Source organism: Ranitomeya variabilis, chromosome 5, assembly GCF_051348905.1.
Source record: "Ranitomeya variabilis isolate aRanVar5 chromosome 5, aRanVar5.hap1, whole genome shotgun sequence".
Taxonomy (NCBI): domain Eukaryota; kingdom Metazoa; phylum Chordata; class Amphibia; order Anura; family Dendrobatidae; genus Ranitomeya; species Ranitomeya variabilis.
This window is the reverse complement of record NC_135236.1, coordinates 112,176,667-112,191,033: the sequence shown is the minus strand read 5'-3', so window position 1 is coordinate 112,191,033 and position 14,367 is coordinate 112,176,667. Positions and strand designations below refer to the sequence as shown.

The 14,367-nt window shown below is 42.4% G+C and overlaps 1 protein-coding gene across 8 annotated transcripts in view; it reads right to left on the bottom strand.

The window, feature by feature from the left end:
* The window catches only part of UNC5D (unc-5 netrin receptor D), a 930,366-nt gene extending 917,789 nt beyond the window's left edge, over positions 1-12,577 (bottom strand). For all 8 annotated transcript variants that reach the window (XM_077263128.1, XM_077263129.1, XM_077263131.1 and 5 more), the window contains exon 1: positions 11,610-12,577. In XM_077263128.1, coding sequence (XP_077119243.1) covers positions 11,610-11,700 — 91 coding nt within the window. In that variant the 5' untranslated portion in view covers positions 11,701-12,577. The remainder of the gene's footprint in view (positions 1-11,609) is intronic.
* Positions 12,578-14,367: the final 1,790 nt, after the last annotated feature.

Sequence of the window (14,367 nt, the reverse complement as noted above, 5' to 3'; positions counted from 1 at the left end):
CATATTGATGGCACACTACCAGCACTTCGACTCCAATGAATTCTCTGGGAAGAGTGCCACCAGTCTCTTACACTGGAGAGAGTACAAATGGTGGCATGATGGTTGAAGTAATTTGAGAATTTTCCATTCTGGAATGTTTCTTTGGGGAAAGGTTCAGTTTCAGAACGATAAAGTGCAGTTTTAACATTGACACATTCCTCTTACTCCAAACACTCACAAGGCTTCAATATTATACTGTTTGCAGTGGTGTAATGATCGCAGTCATAACGGTCGCAACCATGACTGTGCCCATGCGGATGGGGGATCAGCCAACGCCAGCGCAAACTTCAACCGGATGTGCATCTTCAGGCACACATTCAGCTGAAATGTATTGTGGCACAGGGGACTTGCTGGGTCCGTGCCTTGCAATACATGCTGCCAGCCAATCAAAGACCTACAGCTGACATTGGCATGCACATGACTGGGGGTGCATGGCAGGGACGTCTTGCACACTGAAGTCAGCTACCAATCTCAGATGAGGATGCCATGCGGTGGGGAGCAAGAAAGGTGAGTCCAATCATTTTTTTATATATGGATTACAGAACATGAGCCCAAGATGGAAAACATATATGCCAGGAAGGGGGATATGTAAATAACAGGATCTGGCTCAGGCTACAAAACATATATACCAGAATAGGGAACATATATGCCAAGATGTGGCCACTGGCCAGGATAGGAGACATACAGTATATATGGGCCAAGAATGGGGAACATATATGTACCAGGATGGACTTAGGATGGAGAACATATACACTAGGATGGGGCTTAGGATAGGGAACATATATACCAGGATGGGGAATATATACACCATGATGGGCCCAAGATGGGGAACATTTATACCAGGATGGGGAACATATACATCAGGATGGATGTCATATATACCAGGATGGAGAGCACATATATCAGGATGAAGGTCACATCTATCAGGATGGGGCCAGGATAAGGGACATATATACAAGGATGGGGGACATAGATACTAAAATCGGCCCAAGATAGAGGACATATATACCAGGAGGGAGCCCAGGATGGGGAACATTGCTACATAATGGGGAGGAGGGGCAGTTGGTATGTCTTTATAGTATTAAGAATGCTTGTATCTGATTCCTGCCTTTCCTTTCTAATTTGCTTTCAATAATCTTTCTCTTAGGGTACCGTCTCACAGTGGCACTTTTGTCGCTACGACGGTACGATCCGTGACGTTCCAGCGATATCCATACGATATCGCTGTGTCTGACACGCAGCAGCGATCAGGGACCCCGCTGAAAATCGTACGTCGTAGCAGATCGTTTGGAACTTTCTTTCGTCGCTGGATCTCCCGCTGTCCACGTTGGATCGGTGTGTGTGACACCGATCCAACGATGCGTTTGCTTGTAACCAGGGTAAACATCGGGTTACTAAGCGCAGGGCCATGCTTAGTAACCCGATGTTTACCCTGGTTACCGTCGTAAATGTAAAAAAAAAAAAACAGTACATACACACATTCCGGTGTCCGTCAGGTCCCTTGCCGTCTGCTTCCTGCACTGACTGACTCCCGGCCGTAAAGTGAAAGCAGAGCACAGTGGTGACGTCACCGCTGTGATCTGCTTTCACTTTACAGCCAGGAGTCAGTCGGGAAGCAGACGGCAAGGGACCTGACGGACACCGGAATGTGAGTATGTACTGTTTGTTTTTTTTTTACATTTACGACGGTAACCAGGGTAAACATCGGGTTACTAAGCTCGGCCCTGCGCTTAGTAACCCGATGTTTACCCTGGTTACCCGGGGACCTCGGCATCGTTGGTCGCTGGAGAGCAGTCTCTGTGACAGCTCCCCAGCGACCACACAACGACTTACCAACGATCACGGCCAGGTCGTATCGCTGGTCGTGATCGTTGGTAAATCGTTTTGTGAGACGGTACCCTTAGAGGCTCAGGAATGAACGACAGGATAGTCTTCAGCATCATTGTTTACATTGGGAGTTATTTACAAAGCTTGACTGCCAGCCTCATAAAATACCCTTGAAACTATTGCATGCAATTTATTTTTACTTGTCATCATGGGATTTAACATTCATTGTAAGCAAGAGAAAATAATCCAAGTGAGTAAGATCAAATCTACACATACATGCAAATACATATCCATTATGCTAGGTTTGATCAATAAAGCTAAATACCATACTCATAATTTGAATAGACACACTGGGGGGGGGGGTTATAAAAAAATTATGCAAAAGTGGAGAAATTACCCATAGAAACCAATTAGATTATATGTATATATTTTTTTTTATAAAGCCAAATGTTCACTTTCTTAAAAAAATACCTAGAAAAACTCTGTAGTGGACAGCAGTACAACATGCCGGAATGAATTATGAGACCAAAAAAATGGAAATCGGGATAATTCAAACCCTACCAGTTAATGAATCCAACAACCAACACATATTCTGTCTCCCCTTCCTTATATGAGATTAGTAAAATATCAGGTAGATAAAAGACACTTATTCAGAGGAACAGATGTGTTTGGTTGTGGAGTACTAAAAGATCTCAGGCTTCACCACCTGTGGCCTATGGATCCTTGAGAGATCCATATTCCTACTCTGCCTGACAGTGGAGCTTGGCACCCTAACTGACAAGGTTTTGGTGCCCCCGCTCCACGGCTGCTGACCCTAACTCTCTCTGAATGTCCCAGATAAAACACCGGCGCCTGCGCATTAAGTTTTTTTTTCGGGCATGCACAGTTGTGCTGCCCTTTGCACTTACAGCGCAGGCGCCGGAGACGATAATGCAGCAAGAGGAGGTGGCGCCCGGTGCGCACAGGCCCGGAATGACGGCTGTGCTGCGTCTAATTAGGAAGGAAAGACCCGCCTCCCTGGCAATTTCAGGGTATGAGGGGGCACATTTTATAGGTGATTATTTCAGCGTGTGCAGGCATCATAACTAAAAGAGCCACCTTGTCAGAATGCTGCATTTCTGCTGCACAAGGCGGCTCTTTTAGTTACAAACGCCAGAGGGGGGGTGACAGGTTCCCTTAAAATCTAAAAATATTCTGTTACTAACATAAAAATAGTACAATAGATTCTAGTTCTAAAGATCAGACTTATCAATATCCAATGAACACTACAGCTTACAAGTTGTTACACAATGAGAACTCGTTTGGATGGCAACCCCTTCCTACATCTTCAGAAATCTCCAGCTCTTATCTTTGCACTGTACACATGTAAGACAATTCCAAGAAGCTCTGATTTAAACAGCTCTTGTGTATTGTGGTTAAAACCAAAGGATCACAAAGAGCTCATTTATAAAGAACAGATTCATCTTTCTACTCAAAATAGTCTACCACAGAATACTATCGCCGCCCAGTCACTGTCAATATCCCTAACGCCAAGTTAATGGTTTATACAGGGAAGCATCACACAGAATGGTAAGCACAGACTCTCACTTCTACAGCTGGCTGCTTAACCGTAGACGTGTGCAAGTATGGATCCACAACGATTGCTTTAACCCCTTCTCTTTCAAGTGAGCCATGTACAGCTCTTCCGTTTATATGGCCGCGACAAGCCTAATTAAATCTGTGCAGGATATATTTATTATAATTCACTTTTTTACGGAGAGTACAAAGATTTGAATAGGATTGGAGCATTTTTATACCCTTTGTATACTTATATTACACATATGCAAATTGTCTTTTGGTGTATTGTAGATTTCACCTTTCAGCAGAAGTGACTATCTTCATAATCAACAACATGGAGGATACAGGGAAAATCAATCAGACCCAAACTAGAGCGGTCATATCATGCTGTACAGAGACGAAGCACACACAGCGAAAAGCTTTAACACTTACCACGGCACCTTCTTGTCTCTGCTCATCACAGCCCCCCAAACATAACAACGTAGTAACAGACAATGTGCAGTGGTCATATTGGGAGCTCAGTCACAAGTCTGATTTTTCCACGTACAAGAAAAACAGACCAATTATTTGGATCAGACTTTGTTATCCATTTTTTTCTCATATGTGGATAAATTTAAAAAAAAGTTTCTCCACCTTCTCAATTCAGTCAATCCATGTCATCCGAGAGCAGTTTGATTTTCAAGTACCCATTGACTTGCATTGACGATTTTGATCCGATCCTCGGATCAAAATCAGACATGTGTCTGCGATTTTTGGTGGATAACTTTGTCCACAAAAAATCTCAACAAGTGAATAGCCATGTAGACTACCGCAGGTACGAGTACTATCCAGGAAAAACATGGATAACACTTGTACTTGAAAATCAGACATGTCTCCGCGATTTTCTGTGGACCACTTGATCCATGAAAAATCTCAAACATGTGAATAGCCCCATAGACTATTGCAGGTACGAGTACTGTAGTGGAAAAATATGGAGCTCGTACTTGAAAATCAGATGTCAGCATGAGCCCTTATTGATATGCAGAGTCCAAGAGTCAATCCATTTTGCTGATGATCTTTGAGATCTCAAGGCAGGAATTTTTCGCATTCCATTTTTATGCTCTCTTTGAACACTAACAAGGACATATGTGTAATATCAGGGGCTGCTCAATGGCTGCTATTGGGCACCAACAGAAAAATGTTGCTTTTGTTTTTTCCAAGCTTTTGCTATTGGTTATGGAGAATATTTAAAGGATAACAAAATTAGAAGGAGGGTGACAAGCAGCGAGCTCATCTGTTCTTATTGACATTATGCATGGTATGGGGCTCCTTCCTTCTAAGTATCCACCATTGACAATATACAGTAAGTGTGATGTGTTATTTTTATTAAAAAAAATAGCATTTGGACTTTCAGTGTCCAGAGATCATTCACTGAGCTAAGATAAGTCAGTAAGTTTACTGTTCTTTTTTTACAGAAATGCATCTTGATATCATGGAGGGGTTCACTCCATTAACAAGCTCAGTGTTAGGTGTCGCATTTCTGCCTCTGCACAGGGGGAATCTCGAGCCATCTCTGCTGCGGTCTCCCATCCTTCTCCAGATGCAGTGGAGCCTACTCAGCAGAGACGTTGGTCCCAGCATTTGACTCAGGCAGATACTCTGCACCTGGTTACTGCTGTTCTTCCAGGTTCTGCCATTATAGCCAGTACTGGTCAGCGGCGAGCAGACGCCTCTGGGACTGAGTCCTCCTTTTGCCCTTCTGAGCATGCCCAAGGTAAGATCTCTCATTGGAGGTCAGGGGTCACATGCTCAGGTCCTGTGGCAGCTCCCATTGGTCCTCTAGGAAGGTCCTGAAGTTGCTGCAGCTATTAAAGGTTCGCATGGCCGCATCAACATGTGTATGAGCTTTGCTATTGTGGTTATGGCTGAATGTGGACAGGGTTTGGCTGAAATAAGCCCCTAGAATACCGGCACCTCCGGTGAGGAATTTTGTATGAATGTATTCAGGGCTGACTCATAGCCTCTAGAGAGTGTTTGTATGCTTCTCTAAGTGCGTGACCACTGACTGCCATCAGCTCAGCAGTTACCTGTGTTCCCCTGTAACGTTAACAGGGCACAGTGTCTTCTTTCTGTGCGACTCTGTGAAGTAATAGAGTTCGCTTATACTGCCATATAGTGCCGTCATTTGCTAGCAGCAGGTTCCTCCTGCACGGTGGACCCTGGGCTGCGAACGCACCAATAATAATATCTATATTTACTCGGTGCGTTCCGCCAGCCCTAAAACTCAGGTTGTGCCATTGGCAAAGTCTGGTCTTTTGCTGTTATCCATATTTCAAACCATAGAAACATTTCAATCTTGATTAATTATGAAAGCTTTACAAGTAACAAACTATCACCACCACCTTATGCATTTCCTTTGAAGAGGCGCGTGTTGGGGTGCCACTATTTACTCTGGTCTTATTGTCTTTGTGAGATTTCTTCTACCTCATTCTTCCCAGTTCAGGTTGAGCAAAATGGTCGATATTTCTTTCATACTCTTTCCAGACCGTTGCACTAGGCATTATTCTTATAGTTGGCTTGTTTACTTTTTTAATTACAGCCTGGATTGTATTTGCATTAGCGCTTTCATAGTAGTGAATTTCCCGATCTTTGCAGCACACCACTGTATCTATTTCCTGTCTCGTCAACTCCTCCTTTTTTTTTAAAGGGAACCCGTCAGGTCCCCCATGCCCTCTAACCCAGAAGCAATCATCTATGTATGAGCAAATTCCCTGCCTAACCAGCCCTGTATAACATTATTATTAACAAAATATTTTTAATGTCCACATTTCCTATGCTAATGAGGGCTTTGACTATTCAATGGGGCGTTAGTTTCCCCAGACTAGTCAGCTTTTTTTCCTTGTTATCACGCCTGTGTGGGTGTGACGGCATAATTTGCATGAGCTCCGTGCCTTTGTGCCTCTGTGCCTCTGTGTCACTGCTGAAATGAGTGGTGCACATGCGCAAGATCTGCATGAACAGCTATGACGCCGCTTGTGCAAATTATGTTATCACGCCAACAGGGGAGTGATAACATAGAAAGAGTGTTAACTAGTCTGGGTCAACACCCCATCGACTTGTCAAACCCTAATTAGCATAGGAAATGGGGACATTATAAATGTTTTTTATACCTTGTTTCTACTCAATAACATTATACAGGGCTGCTTAGACCGGAAATTTGCTCATACAAATGTGAATGCTGCTGGGTTGGAAGATATGGAGGACCTGACATGTTACCTTTAAGTTGTTTGTCTTTTCTTTTTAATTATTTCTAACGCTTATAATAACTTAAAGGGAATCTATCACCAGGTTTTTGCTAACTAATCTGAAAGTAGCATAAAAAGTGGACATGGAAACCGTGATTCCAGCTACATATCACTTATGGAGCCACTTGCTGTAGTTTAGATTATCTTCTGCTTATAAACCAGTTCATTATCAATAGAGGACTAGTCAATCTGCTGCCATGTAGTCCTCTATGTTCATAGGCTCTGCATAACCCCGCCCCCACCACTGATTGGTAACTTTCTACCTATGCAAAGTGTATACAACAACTGCCAATCAGAGGTGTGGGCGGGGTAACACAGAACTCAGTATTCAGAGAAGTGCTAGCTCTGCAGCAGAGAACTCAGTAGTGTTATCAAAACTGCAGCAAGCACCCCAGTAAGTGAGAAACCACTGGAATCAGGGTCTTTGTCTCCATGTCATGCTGTTCTCAGATAGGGCAGAAAAATCTTGGTGACAGATTCCCTTTAATAAAGCTGATTGAGGACTTATATATGCAAGTAGCTTCTGTTTGATTTTTTTGGTTAAAGTAACATCCTATGAAGAACTAAGCTGGGAATGCAAACCTTCATTGGAGATACAGCAGTATCTGATGTCATAAAGCCAGAAGTAGCCCTGCTGCGTCTATCACACATAGGGTATAAAGGGCTGGCTCAGACACTTGTGTGGGGAGTAGTGAACACGTACAGTAGATGCTCCCGCAGGGCTCCTGACAGAACTCGGCATGGGGTGCTGGCAGCAGGATCGCAGATCCCTGTCCCCGAGTATGTGGCTGTCTGATGAAAGCAGCCTCAATCCTGCAGACATTTCTCCCACCTGAGACTAACATGACGCCGTGTACTTTCCAGGTGATTACATGACTGCGCTGCTGTGATATGCCGTAATCCCGGCATTTGCTGCATATATTGGGATCACTGATCCACATCAGCTAATATATGTCATAGCTTGTAAGGTCACAGTAGGATCATACACCCAGAGTTGCTCTTTTCATGGTGTCACCCTAAAGATGCAAGTGGGTCATTTTTAGAAAGATCAGTTGTATGGCCCTCAACTATAGTATTGTTTAATGCTGATGTGCATGGGGATTGTTAGAGTTCCTCTAGGCTCCACAACTTTTCCCCCACCATAGTTATGCCCCTTGTTCATTTCATACCATGTTGACAAGAAGACAATATGAAGGACAGCGCACGTGCCATTAGGATCGTTCCAGTTTTACACTTGTGGGAAGTTCTGGGATAGTTACTGATAGCTAGGCTTTTCATTGGTTGAATTATTGGATCATGTTCAGCCCTCTTGGTGCAAATTTGTTATAGACCGTCTTATTTATTTACTATGCATTGCTTATATAGCACCATCATATACCTCAGCACTTTACAGTGATCTCTGTCCCCATTGGGGCTCACAATCTACATTCCCTATCAGTATGTCTTTGGGGTGTAGAAGGAAACCAGAGAACGTTGACGAAACCCACACAAACACGGGGAGAACATACAAACTCCTTGTAGATGTTGTCCTTGGTGGGATTTTAACCCAGGACCCCAGCACTTCAAGGCTGCAGCACTAACCACAGACCCACCGTGCTGCCGTTAAAGTATATATTTCACAACCTACTAAAAATAAGTCTTCTGATCCCACCATGGGCACATTTAATGTGTTCACATGTCATTGCTTATAGTAAATCACCATAAACACCTTAACTAACGCTGACTAACTACTAGGTGAAAAATTAGATACTCTCTATGTGTAAACATATTGAGGACTACCAGGCTGGATGAATGGCATCAGATTTATCTTTAGATGTTATATAATGGAAAAAAACACTGCAAAACACAAATTAGTAAACTCATCTATATAATGCCAAGTCAATTGACATCAAATATCAGATATCAATAATAGAACAAAAAAATTACAATCGGCAATTAAAGCTCATAAAAATAATCTCATCCTACAAATGCGATGTACAGTATTATTCTCCCATGTATACACGGCACTGCAATACGTACATGACATTACCTTGGAACAACTACCCAGTGCTGCCCTCCTCTGTCTCACAGCGTCTTTCCCGTAGCACCTGCTATTTGATTCAATTCAGCTCTTATGTCTTTGAAGGGGAAACAAAAGTTGATTTAACCATTTTTTTTTTCAATTTTAAGATTAAGGGAAGCAGAGAAATATAAAATAAAAACACTCTTCTCTGTTGATTCTCAAAAAATGTGAAGAATCAACCTGCTAAAGCATCTGTGTAGGGGAGCGAAGACTGAAAAGTTCTGGTTTCTAATGTTGGAATTGCTGTGATTTTCAGTAAAGATCGAACCAATGAAGTTTATTCTATCTCTATAACTATGATAATATAGTTATATTATAATAATTTAGCAAATTCTATAAATCCGTTATATTAAATCTACAAAGAAATTCAAGAAATAATTATCTAGAAAATAGTATAATATAGTATAATAATATGAATTGTGTAAAAAAAAAAAAAAAAAAAATATATATATATATATATATATATATATATATATATATATATATATATATATATATATATATATATATATATATATAAAGAGAGGGAGAAAATAATAGTATAGACAATAAATAATATAAAAAATAATCATACATATAAAGCAATCAGATTTTATCAATCGAAGTAATGTTAGGTCAAGACAGTAGTACGCTATTTTTTCCATCTTTAGATCAGACGTGGCATCCCGTCTTGGTTGATGTTGAGTCAATATGGGACTAAAAGTTCCTATGAACTCTAAACAGCAGATTTTCTGTTACAATACTAAACTAAACCTAGTCCGACTCCTTGTCTATGAAGGAAATAGTAGGTCACTTGCCACAAAGACTAAAGAGGCACCTTGATCTGTAAAGCATCAAGTCTAGTAATAGAAAGTGTCTAGTTTATCTTCATAACTGGCAGAACTATGTGACCACATTTCACATACAGTAAATGAGCTCTTCCAGAGAGCACCTACTGGACTTCTTGTTGGAATCATATGTGATAGATGGGATGATCAGGTTCGAGATGAAGAACTTGCCCTTTTTTAAACAATGATATTTGTCTCATGTTTTTTTTCTCTTTCAGCTCCATGATATACTTTGAATTTTGCATTCTATAATCCCTCTCATTAGACAGAAATAAATGTCTAGACTACACCACAGATTTTTGTTGCTTTTTTTGGTTAAGAAAGCTGACACAATAGTCAAGACTGAGCATTGAAATGTCAAAATTCCCAGGAGGTCGGAAATGTAGTTCTCTGAACTTCACCATTCAAAGAAAACTGTGTGTCGATAGATGCATAGAAGAACTGCAGCAATCAGCAAGATGTCCAGACTAGACTGGATCCAGCGGCAGTAGGGGACACACAGTCTAAATGGTGTAATGCCTGATAGACTTGTCACTGTTCTTCCCTCAATGCTAAAGTTTAGTTCAGTCATGTCTTCCATTATAATGAAATGGCTGACAACAGCTTAGCGGAAACTCAAGAACATCTATTTCATTTTGGGGGCAGCAAAACACACCTAGTTTCCTGACAATGTTAATATTTCCATACATAGGCTTTTTTGAGGGTTGAAAGTAAAAGTCCATCGAGTTCAACCTATATTCTAACATGTTGATCCAGAAGAAGACAATAACCTCACGAGACAGATGCTAATTACCCCATATAGTGGACAAATGTATTCCCGACTCCACATCCAGCAGTCAGATTGGTTCCCCGGATCATCGTCCCATCATAAAAGTCTACCCATAGCCTGCAATATTATACTTTCCAAGAAAGTCATCCAGGTCCCTACAGTTTTTTTAGATAATTTCTTTGTGCTTTTAGGGATTAGAGCCAACCTGTGGCTCTGGAGGTGATTTAATTCATATAATGCAATCATCCTACCCCTGAAGAAAGTTCTACTTTACTGTAAAGCAAATGCAGCATTCGCAAACTGTGATTTATTTCTACACCATGAACCGTCCATACCATGAGGAACGTAGAGTTGTTTCCCACTCAGTCTCCACACCCCACATTATATATCATCGCAATGATCTGTCCCTCCTGATTATGCCCCATCATATATTCTCATCCATTTCTGCTGAACATTTGGCACTTACAATGGAACTGCTTTCCGGTGAGTTTCGGTGAGAACGGACGTAACCTGTCCTATAACCTGTGGATATACTATGGAACCCTACATGTATAAATCCACCATATTTGTATAGATTACTAATTCCCGATGTCCACTTTACACTTCTTGTAGCCACCTGAATCCCTCCAAGTCCTTACAGCACCTTGTATAATGTATGCACTGAGCCTGGTCTTCCCACACATGTTTCACATAAATTGAACTAGTCAAGCCTGCAACTCATTAGCCTTGGGTTCATATATGAATTGTTTAATATCGGTTATCACACATAACTGGGTCTTATTGCTTTGACTCCCCCGTGGCCTAAGTAGAAATTAAATATGGCCTTAGGTAGATCAGGGGGAAGCGGTTTGCACAAAGCATTTAACTCTTTGTGCAGAGGGTGGTAGGAAGAAGCAGATAAACTGCAGTACAGCTCCACAGCCTTGTGCTGCACATTCATCTAATCGTTGTTAGCCACAAGTAGCATCTGACTGCGGATAGTATATGTGCAGCCTCAATGTTAGCATGGCATTTCTGCACACACCTATACAAATCCATGCCAACATACTTCACATATACATCTCTAGCATGAGGCGGTTAGTCAATGTCTGCTGCATGCTCATAAGTCATGTAGTCATCACACATAGGGAAGCATATTCCGACAGACACACAAGCAGATCCAACGTAGCATATTGAAATGATGCATTACTGCATACCCCGTCACAAGCAAAGACACCTGATGATGGACTTAGATCAATGTGTACCTCTTTGTGCAGCTCCGGCTAAGTACAATCCTACAGCTAAAAGGAGTATCTGGTAAGTCAGGAAATGTCGAGGCTCTGTCTCCATCCTCATCACAGGTCACCATCAGCCATCTCCAGTCTTCTTTATCCCCAGTCTCTGGAACACTGCAGCCTTAGTGTGGGATCTCAAACCCCAGAATGCTGCAGTCGTCTTATAGAATATACTTCATTCAGCGAGCACCTAGCTGGGCAATTGTTCAGCTGAAAGCATTTCAGAGCTGGGTGTAGGATGGATGAAAGCAGTTCTCAAAACAAGCATGCGATTATTCCTTGCTCAGTCTGTTGGCAATACGTGTTTTCAAGGATCACTTGAGTCATTCTTTCTGTACACATCTGTTTTTTTCTTTCTCTTCCTTTATGTGATCCCGTATGTGCACTATGGCAAACATTGCTGGCGTAGATTTGTTCTAAACACAAAGAGTTGGACGAATCTAGTGAATGATAGATGGTTTATCCAATGGCCTGATAAATTCTACACAAGGAGAGTTACACTCCTCCGATATGATGGCCAAGAGAGACACCACTGTCCCTGGAGAGCCTTTATTGGTCTGGTTGATTGCTGCTGACCAAGGAACACTCGAAATATTCCAGTGCCATCAATACCAAGTGTTACATTTTCACTGTCTCCTCAGTTCTCTGTGCTGTACTTTGCTTGTAGTGCTGCATTTCTTCATCACCTTTGGATAGGTTTATTAGTTCTTTGCTATGCTTGAGGCTTCTTGTACTGATAATTCTTGGTTCTTCTTGGACACAGAATCATTAGTATTTTCTTTGCGATGTTTTTCTCACAAGTTTGACTGCCTACAGTTCTATTCTGCAAGCCATACTCCTAAGGATTTGATATTGCGCTGGCTCAGACAATTCTTGTAGTATACCTCCCTCCTCTTCTCTTCCCTTGGCAGCATTGCCAAGCTTCAGCATTCTCCGCCACAGACCACAAGAAGCTGTTGAATATTTAATGATCTATGCCCTTGCCTTCAGCCAATAGGTGCTTTGAAGCTGTGTGGCGGGTGTGTCTTGAAGGATTGCTGCTGTCCATAGAGTAGAATATGTGTCTTTGCTGGCTGACTTTTGTCAGCATCCAGAGAGCTGCATTAGAAGCATTGCACTAGGAGATGCTTTGTATTACTGTGCTATTCTGTTATATGGAACGATTGTTGTATTACTATATATATATATATATGTACACAAACACACTTTAAGTACATTTCAATGTGCACTTGATAGGACTGATTGCCAAATAGCCATTAGCTGCTGAGACTCGCCTTTGCAGCTCTACATCCTAGAAAGGGAGCTGTTCTGTGCTGAAACCTCCATTTACAGCTATATGGTGCTGAAGCCAGCGGCTGTCCAATGCTATGTCAGTGAGGGCTACATGGATGTGTATCTGAACCGAAAGTATGCTAAGATAAGAAGCTCTGAAGCCAGGAAGAGACATAATTCTATTAACAGATTGTAGGAATTAAATACTAAAACCCATATACAAAGATATCTACCACTAAAGCCAGATACAGGTTTCTATAGACTGTACTTGCCCGGTGCTTAAACCTTAACAGTGCATCTGTGCTGTGCCAGATAATGGTCTAAAGCTGCACCTGTGCTGTGTTAGTGACCGGTCAGAAGCTGTACCTGTGCTGTGCCTCAGAACGGTCTGAAGCTGTACCTGTACTGTGCCAGAGAACAGTCTGAAGCTGTACCTGTACTGTGCCAGAGAACAGTCTGAAGCTGTACCTGTGCTGTGTCAGAGAACGGTGTAAAGCTGCACCTGTGTTGTGCAAGAGAACAGTCTAAAGCTGTACCTGTGCTGTGACTGAAAATGGTTTAAAGCTGAACCTGTGCTGTGTCATAGAATGGCCTAAAGCTGCACCTGTAAACACTAAAACCCATATACAAAGATATCTACCACTAAAGCCAGATACAGGTTTCTATAGACTGGAGTTGCCCGGTGCTTAAACCTTAACAGTGCACCTGTGCTGTGCCAGATAATGGTCTAAAGCTGCACCTGTGCTGTGTTAGTGACCGGTCAGAAGCTGTACCTGTGCTGTGCCTGAGAAAGGTCTAAAGCTGCCCCTGTGCTGTCAGTGACCAGTCTGAAGCTGTACCTGTGCTGTGCCAGAGAACAGTCTGAAGCTGTACCTGTACTGTGCCAGAGAACAATCAGAAGCTGTAACTGTACTGTGCTAGAGAATGGTCTGAAGCTGTGCCTGTGCTGCGCTAGAGAACGGTCTGATGCTGCACCTACGCTGTGCCAGAGAATGGTCTGAAGCTGTACCTGTGCTGTGCCAGATAATGGCCTAAAGCTGCACCTGTGTTGTGCAAGAGAACAGTTTGAAGCTGTAAGTGTGCTGTGCCAGAGAATGGTCTGAAGCTGTGCTAGAGAACAGTCTGAAGCTATACTTGTGCTGTGCCAAAGAACGGTCTGAAGCTGAACCTGTGCCGTGTCAGAGAATGGTCTACAGCTGCACCTGTGCTATGCCGGACAACAGTCTGAAGCTGTGCTTGTGCTGTGCCAGAGAACAGTCTGAAGCTGTACCTGTGCTGTGCCAGAGAATGATCTGATGCTGTACCTGTGCTGTGCCAGAGAGCAGTCTGAAGCTGTGCTTGTGCTGTGCAAGAGAACGATCTGATGCTGTACCTGTGCTGTGCCAGAAAAGAGCTTGAAGCTGTGCTTGTGCTGTGCCAGAAAGCAGTCTGATGCTGTTTCTGTGCTGTGCCAGAG